This window comes from Manihot esculenta, chromosome 5, assembly GCF_001659605.2.
Source record: "Manihot esculenta cultivar AM560-2 chromosome 5, M.esculenta_v8, whole genome shotgun sequence".
Taxonomy (NCBI): domain Eukaryota; kingdom Viridiplantae; phylum Streptophyta; class Magnoliopsida; order Malpighiales; family Euphorbiaceae; genus Manihot; species Manihot esculenta.
Genome location: NC_035165.2, coordinates 29980613 through 29988668, shown reverse-complemented (window position 1 = coordinate 29988668; position 8056 = coordinate 29980613). Strand labels below are relative to the sequence as shown.

The 8056-nt window shown below is 36.9% G+C and overlaps 1 protein-coding gene across 2 annotated transcripts; it reads left to right on the top strand.

Annotated features, from left to right (window-relative positions):
* Positions 1 to 278: 278 nt before the first annotated feature.
* LOC110616020 (probable metal-nicotianamine transporter YSL7) lies at positions 279 to 7217 on the top strand. Of its 2 annotated transcripts, XM_021758319.2 has the most exons (9): positions 279 to 462; positions 2500 to 2605; positions 2919 to 2974; positions 3348 to 4891; positions 4997 to 5157; positions 5267 to 5364; positions 5451 to 5585; positions 5691 to 5880; positions 5957 to 7217. In XM_021758319.2, exons 4-9 carry the CDS (start codon positions 4441 to 4443, stop codon positions 7064 to 7066), a joined length of 2145 nt encoding a protein of 714 aa, XP_021614011.1. In that variant the 5' UTR covers positions 279 to 462; positions 2500 to 2605; positions 2919 to 2974; positions 3348 to 4440; the 3' UTR covers positions 7067 to 7217. The 2 variants fall into 2 exon arrangements, with proteins under 2 accessions (XP_021614011.1, XP_043813069.1); XM_043957134.1 differs by lacking the exons at positions 279 to 462; positions 2500 to 2605; positions 2919 to 2974; ... (1 more) ...; positions 4997 to 5157; positions 5267 to 5364 and having other exon boundaries at positions 5453 to 5585; positions 5684 to 5880.
* Positions 7218 to 8056: the final 839 nt, after the last annotated feature.

The window sequence follows — 8056 nt, the reverse complement described above, 5'->3', positions numbered from 1 at the left end:
ATTTTTTTGGGTCAAAATTTAATTCTTAATTAAAACTTAAAATTAGGTTTAATATGTTTTTTAATAGTTGATATGGTTTTTTAGTTCAATTTAGATCCAAAAACCGTACTATTCCTTGGACAGGAGATCCTCAAACATAGAAATACTGGAAACGACGCTGTTTGACATCATACAAAAGCAAAAAGACGAGGCAATCCCTCGATTATGACGCGGCATCTTGCAATTGATAGGAAAAGCGCGTAAAACTGTGTACTTAACCGCAATATATAAATACCCAAAAGACCAAGCAAAGTACAGCCAAGTCAAAACAAAACCGTGAAAACAGTGGGGAAAAGATTTGGGAGAAATGGGGCTATCTTGCTTCGCTTGCTTCGACGGTGGCAGCAAACGACAGAGACAGGAAGAGGATAGATTGGCCTCCGCCGAAGCGCGTGCCAAAGCCGCCGAAGCTGCCCAAAAACGGTAATAGTCCTTCCTCTGTTATTTCGATTAATCTTGTTAGTTTTATGCTTTAAATATGTACCCATCACCACCGTTTTAGTTGCATTAGGGATGAATGGAGGATCTGTTATGGTTGAATGGGTTTAGTCTAATTAAACTTAAAGATTAAGTTAATAAATCATGGTCCTTTGTTGCATCTCAATTTCCCTCTCTTTTGGATTTGGATGAGAACGATTGGTTGTGAGTATTATCGCAGCTTGTGGTTTAAGATTGGATGAATGGAAAATGACTATCTTGCAAAATATACAGATATGAGGTTGAAAGATTGGATTGGATTGGACTGCTCACTGATATTGGTAAAGGATATGAATTTAATTGTAGTCCAATGGCCATGATCTTCTGAATTAGTGCATTCGACTTGATATTTGCTGTTAATATGCTGATATTGTTGAATTAATATTGTTTGGTCCTTTTTAGTGAATGAAGAACAGGAAGAATTTGCTCATTGCAGTGATGGTTGTTTATTTGAGATTGTAAATATCCCTAGGGTTTTGACACTGAAGTAGTTTTTGTTTAATTTTCTGGTAAAAGTTGTTTGAAAATTTGGACTAGCCTGGTTTGGTTATGGTACACAGGAAAGTTTAATAGGAATATATCACATATATGATATTGTGATAACTGAAAGATTCATCCATCTCTTTGATTTTATGTTATTGTCAGTGGTGGATCAATATATAAAAAATAAATAATAAAATACAGTGAAAATATAATATTAATATCTTATACTTAGACTCGATAAAGTTTAATATCCTCAAAACAATAAAAAAGTTACTTTTTTGTTGATGCAATCAAATAAAAAGTTGCTTTCTATCGAATATTGATGCAATCAAATACATCTCTAAGTAATTAAAAGTTATTTGTCAATTGATCACATGCACTCGTACACCTCTTTATCTTGATAAACTTCATTACTAAAATTAGGTTTCACAGAATTTTAAAATAAATAAACTCTTGAATACACATGCTTTTTTGTCCCAACTAATTTTAAATTGTACATAAAAATGGCTCAACAATAAATTTATGAGGGGTCAACTGTTAGGGTCCTGCTTATGGGATCGAGTTATGGGTCTATGGAACAATTCTTCTGGTAGAGTAAGGGAAGGCATTGATGGGGTTTTTCTTTTTGCGACATATTTTGAAAGCTGACAGGCGCATTTGAGAGAACCTGCAACCTCTTGAGTTCAAGTGCTCAAAAACCTTTGGAATTTTTTTGATGCCATTTTTATTAATTTGATGTGCTTAAATACAAAGGATGGAGATAACCATCTCCAAATCACAAGGAACCACAACAATAATGGAGGATCACCTTCCTACAACTAAGGAATTGAAAATAACAACATTCCACTAATTACATCATGGCTAAACCACTAAAACCTGATTCCCTAAATTATGGCAGCTAAGGAAGACAAATTGGAACAGCACTCCGGTCATGGCATCTCGATCAGCAGTACCATGGACATAATAACTGGATTTCAACCGTCAGAATTGACTGGGTCCTGAGCCACCTGCATCCTTTTCTTCCTCCCATGAGTATATTGGCTGTAGATTTGCAAAGGCCTGTTAGCATCAACAATTACTAATATGTTTATGTATATATATATGAATATTTTCAAAAACATGAGGGATGAATTGACCCCCCTTTTTTAGTCTACATCCACCACTGGTTACCGGGAGCAAATCATCATAATTTTAGGACATGTATGCAATAGATCATGTTGTTATTGGGATCAATGTAGCTACTGTATGCCAAAGATCATGCTTTATGCAACGACTTTGTACCTGTTTACTTTTGGGTTTTGCCCCCTCCTAGTTCATTTTAGGTGGGCTCAAGAGATTAGTACTAAGTTATTAAATATCATGCTCCAGAGTCCTGAGAGAGAAAAACTGTTTTTTAGAACTCTTTGGTAGCCTTCTGCTTACTAAGATAATAAGCATTATAATGCAATTAAAATAACTTTGCATAATTTTCCTTAAGCATGTTGTTATTCTTATTTGCAGGCAAGAGGAATTTGAAAAATCTGCTGCAGGTAGAGCTGCACGTGCACAGCTACAGGGGATGGCAAAACAATCTGCAAATTCTAATAAAGGCGAACCAGTCTTAAAGGTTTTTTTTTTCTTTTCATTCGGTCCCCCCCTCCCCCCTCACCAAAAAAGGTCCTTCCTAATAGCTATTGTAATGATACTAATGCAACAGCAGCTAAAATTCAAAATATTTTCACTAGGACTCAATCTCTTCGACTATGATGACACCTCTTTGTTATGCCATACTGCATCCTTCTAGTCATATGTCATGATAACCTTTGATATGAAACCTTAACATGCGGGTTCTTAGCTGTTGTTCATTTTTTGTTAGAGAAAATAAATAAATAAATAACCTGAAATTTGATTCATTTTGTTGGTGGGCTCTTTTGATGCAGTGGCAGATGGGTTGATGTAAAGCTTGTGTCTGTGCGTCAGCAGATTCTATTGTGAGGTAGTGGTTGTGTGTGTATATATATATTCCATAACATGCTTGATAAGCCCTCATTTTGGACATTTTATTATTAACATTCTCAGTATCAGTAAATTGTTTGAGATTTAAAGCTAATGAAATGCCCCATTCACTATGCATCAGTTTTTAGCACCGACTCTTGGTGCGATGTTTGCTTCTGATGATTTCAACTTCATGTTTAGGATATCCCAAACTGAGAACACTACAATAGAACTTTCAGAGTTCCATGAGATTCTCGATGCATATAACTTTCAAGTATTACTGGTTTTCAATTGCACTAGAAAATGAGGAATTACAAAATGCGGTTGTGGAAACTAACTTTATCTTTTTTTCTGTTGTGCTGTATTGGTGATAGGATTCAACCACGTCATCCGCATTTCCCGTTTCTCTCATTCTGAAGACAAATTGTTAATATCTTTGTAACATATTCCCAATGAAAAGCTGTAAATATCTGTCAAGTTTGCTGTCACTTTTCAGAGCACAGAAATAATGTAATGTTTGAACCCAACATGAAGGGAGTTTATGAAATATCTATTTTTCTCCTTGCTCTTGTACATATTCATAAATTTAGTGTCAGCTGTCAACATCTCATTGTGAGGAGAAAAGATAATGCAAATCAGAAAATGAAATGCTGATGATCCATCCTCAATGCACAACATGGTAATAAGCTAGTATAGATGCCATTTTGAATGTAAGAGCATACAAGTTGATTAAAATTGAGCAAATTCAATTTATTCGGCGCATAAGTTTATGGAAAAGATGCTCTCATTAGGTCGCTGGAACCCAGCAAGTCTTTGTGAACCCTCTTGGCGAGACTTTTAGTGCTAATCATCAATTTTCAGTTGAATATCCAGTACGTTGACAGAATGTTTAAATTATCAATCAAGACATAATTTGTTTCAGAGCCTAGGCAGAAACAAAGAGAAAACAGAAGTTAGAATGGATATTAAATCTTATTACAAAATAATAGTGGTAGACCTAGTGATAGCAATTAAGGATTCTGGAATTAATCTAACTTGTCACTACGTTCCTGAAGGTGACCTTCCCCTTATTATACCTCCTCTTTGACTTACCCCTGTAATTAGCGAGAGAAGCAAACTCAATTAGCAGCTTTTTTGTTGTACATTTTTGGGGGACCCTGAAAGCGTACGTGAACAGAAGCTAATAGTGTGGACAAGCTGGATGACTATTATTTTGAATGAATCCTCCAAGTGGACGTAACGGGACAATCACGTTGGCTTTTGTATTCGTCCCCATGCCATTATGTGAATATGATGAGTGGTAGCAATTCCTGAATTATCAGTATGAACTCTGAAGCGGATTCCCACTTGCATCACTCGAGCCCCATTATAAATCCAGCCGTCCTCAAAAGATTCACATCCTAAGATTCCATCTCTCATTAATCAAAGAGATCCCACATTTTTCTAGATAAAGTGAGGGAGAGCAAGATGGTTAAAAAGAATCATGACAATGGGAGAGAAGATAAAGTTGAGTATGATTTAGATGTGGAACATGCAGAGTCCAACAACAACATATGCAAGAACCCTGGGAGAGAAGAAGAAGAAGAAGGAAAGGATGAAACAGGAGGAGGAGAGTTATCAGTTGAGCAGATATTTGAGAGCCAAGGTGTTCCATCATGGAGGGAGCAGTTGACATGGAGAGCTTTTTGGGTGAGCTTTGTTTTGAGCATATTGTTTAGTTTTATAGTGATGAAGCTTAACCTCACAACAGGGATTATTCCTTCCCTCAATGTTTCTGCTGGTCTATTGGGATTCTTCTTTGTAAGAACTTGGACAAAGATCCTTGAAAAATCTGGCCTCTTGAAGCAACCTTTTACCAGGCAAGAAAATACTGTGATTCAAACATGCGTTGTTGCCTCCTCTGGCATTGCCTTTAGCGGTATTACTCATCTTCTTTTTCTTCTTTCTCTTGTCTATTTTCTCTGAGTTAATTCACATCAGAATCTGAAGCTCTGTACCTTTTTTTCTTTTTTGGTTTAAATAGGAGGCTTCGGGAATTACCTGTTTGGAATGAGCAAACTCGTTGCCCAACAATCAGCAGAAGATAATGGGAGAGATACTAAAGACCCTGCTTTGGGATGGATAATTGCCTTTCTCTTTGTTGTTAGCTTTCTTGGTCTCTTCTCTGTTGTGCCTCTGCGGAAGGTGATCACAGTCATTCTACTAAAGCAAAAAAAAAAAAAAGAAAAAAGAAAAATATTTTTAGACAAATCAATTGGTTAATTTAAATTTCATAATGTATTATTGGTTTCAGATCATGATCATAGACTTCAAACTTACGTACCCAAGCGGAACTGCAACTGCTCATCTTATAAATAGCTTCCACACACCTGAAGGAGCCAAGCTGGCAAAGTAAGGCACTGGCAGATCTACTTGGCTTCAATTTATATACAAAAAATTTTTTGGACATATTTATCTTTCCTGTTCCACACTTGTAGGAAGCAAGTACGAGAGCTAGGCAAGTTCTTTTCCTTCAGCTTCTTGTGGGCTTTCTTCCAATGGTTCTTCAAAACCGAAGATTATTGTGGATTTTCCAACTTCCCCACATTTGGTCTCAAAGCTAGAGACAACATGTACGTTCTTTGCTCATTCAAAGTCTGCAACTTTCTAGGAATTTTGTTTTAATAAAGCATACCCCATCATTGTTTTTGTCTAATTATCCATCTTTAAGTCTGCAGGTTTTACTTTGATTTCTCAGCAACCTATGTAGGAGTAGGCATGATTTGCCCATACATCATAAACATATCAGTGCTACTTGGGGGAATTATTTCGTGGGGTTTAATGTGGCCTCTGATAGATACTAGAAAGGGACATTGGTATCCTGCAGATTTGAGTCCCAAAAGTTTACATGGTCTTCAAGGTTACAAGGTAAGGTTCAGACAGAAGGTGTAATCCTTAAGGTTTGGAACTAGTTGCCTTATTCTCTGAGTCCTTTTTCTTTCAGGTGTTCATCGCTATTGCCTTGATTCTCGGTGATGGTCTATACAACTTCTGCAAGGTGCTAAGCCAAACTCTCACAAGCTTGTATACTCAATTCCATGCCAAAAGCAACAGAATAGATCTCCCAGTTGCAGACAATCCCTCTCCAAAGATGAAGAAGCTCTCTTTCGACGAGCAGCGCAGGACCCAACTCTTTCTCAAAGATCAAATTCCAACATGGTTTGCTGTTACAGGTTATGTGACTGTTGCTGCCATCTCCACTGCCATTCTCCCACATATTTTTTCCCAGCTCAAATGGTATTACGTAATAGTTATCTACGTCTTTGCACCAACCTTAGCTTTCTGTAATGCATACGGCTGTGGGCTAACAGATTGGTCCCTTGCATCCACGTATGGAAAACTTGCCATTTTCACAATTGGGGCATGGGCTGGCGCCTCGCACGGCGGAGTCCTAGCTGGTTTAGCAGCATGTGGAGTCATGATGAACATAGTCTCCACAGCTTCTGATCTCATGCAAGATTTCAAGACTGGATACTTAACCCTGGCTTCACCTAGGTCCATGTTTGTGAGCCAGGTGATTGGCACAGCAATGGGTTGTGTAATTTCCCCTTCAGTCTTTTGGCTATTCTACAAGGCCTTTCATGACCTTGGGCTTCCAGACAGCGAATATCCTGTTCCCTACGCTGTCGTATATCGAAATATGGCAATTCTGGGCGTAGAAGGCTTCTCATCTCTACCAAAGAATTGCCTTCTGCTTTGCTACTGCTTCTTTAGTGCAGCAATTCTCATAAATTTAATGAAGGATTGGCTGGGGAAGAAGTGGGGAAGATTTGTTCCACTTCCAATGGCAATGGCCATACCTTTCTATTTAGGGCCATATTTTGCCATTGACATGTGTGTTGGAAGCTTGATTTTGTTCATTTGGGAAAAAATTAACAAGGCTAAGGCAGATGCTTTTGCACCAGCAGTAGCTTCTGGTTTAATTTGTGGAGATGGGATATGGGCCTTGCCTAGTTCAATTCTGGCTCTTGCAGGGGTTAATGCTCCCATTTGTATGAGGTTTCTCTCCAGGAGGACAAATAGTAAGATTGATCAGATCATAGGGCCACAGTGAGAAGGTCAGCTTGATTATATTATTATACTACTGTAAAATACTTTCAATGTATTTTGCTTCTTTTTCTTGCTGTTTTCTGGTGTTTCAATGAACATTGTACATCTTATTGCTTCGTATGTATAAATTTAGAGCAAAAGCAACTTCCTCTCTCCATATCTCTCTTCGGAATCTCGATTCTCCTCACTTCGCCTAATAATTTTGTGGAAACAAATATATAATACTAAACGCACATGCACTTTCAATCGCAATATAAAAAAAAAAAGACATAAGAAATTTAATATGATTCAACCAAAAGAGAAAAAACATAAAAAATTTAATATGATTCAACCAAAATGAAAATAAAATAGAGATAAAATTCTATCACGATAGAAAAATAGTGATAAATTTAACTCCAACTTATTTTTTAAAATCACACGAAACACAATACAGAAACAAATATAATTATTTTCCATCCTATTCAAGCCGCAGTATGAAATTTTTTGGGTTGTCACAATTCGTCTAATAAAAATATCTACCCAAAATTCAAGTCACATGATTACCATATTACACAATTTTGTTTGCCATAGAGGATGTTGATCATTATAATCATCTTCGTATCAGTGACACTTCCGAAACAAAATGTAGTTTGCTGAGAAAAGTTCGCCATAACTAACCTACAGATTCCTGTATGACAAATTTAGCCATAAAACCAATGAAACTAACCATTGTGATCAGTGACCAAGTAGAATAAGCATAGTTGTCCAGACATTGCACTCCACTTTTCGGTTGATGTTAAACAGTTGAACCCAATGGTAATCTGATGATTTATAGAATCCAAGATGGTATTTGTTTTCAGATACTTTCTACTTGAAATAATTGGAAAATTTTATCATGCTAAGCTTTGCACAGGAGCTGACAGCTTGAGCTCATATGCAGCTTGGAAAAAGTCTGCAGCTTGCGTGTAATGAGCCTTCCATTTTTGAAATTAAGCAAAAGATTGAATCATTGCTT

What these genes read in the sequence shown, in the direction of transcription:
- LOC110616020 (XM_021758319.2), top strand. Translation starts at nt 4,441, where the DNA reads ATGGTTAAAAAGAATCATGACAATGGGAGAGAAGATAAAGTTGAGTAT. An exon ending in GAAGGAGCCAAGCTGGCAAA is followed by an intron (nt 5,365 to 5,450) that starts GTAAGGCACTGG and finishes CCACACTTGTAG; the next exon opens with GAAGCAAGTACGAGAGCTAG. An exon ending in ATGGTCTTCAAGGTTACAAG is followed by an intron (nt 5,881 to 5,956) that starts GTAAGGTTCAGA and finishes TTTTTCTTTCAG; the next exon opens with GTGTTCATCGCTATTGCCTT.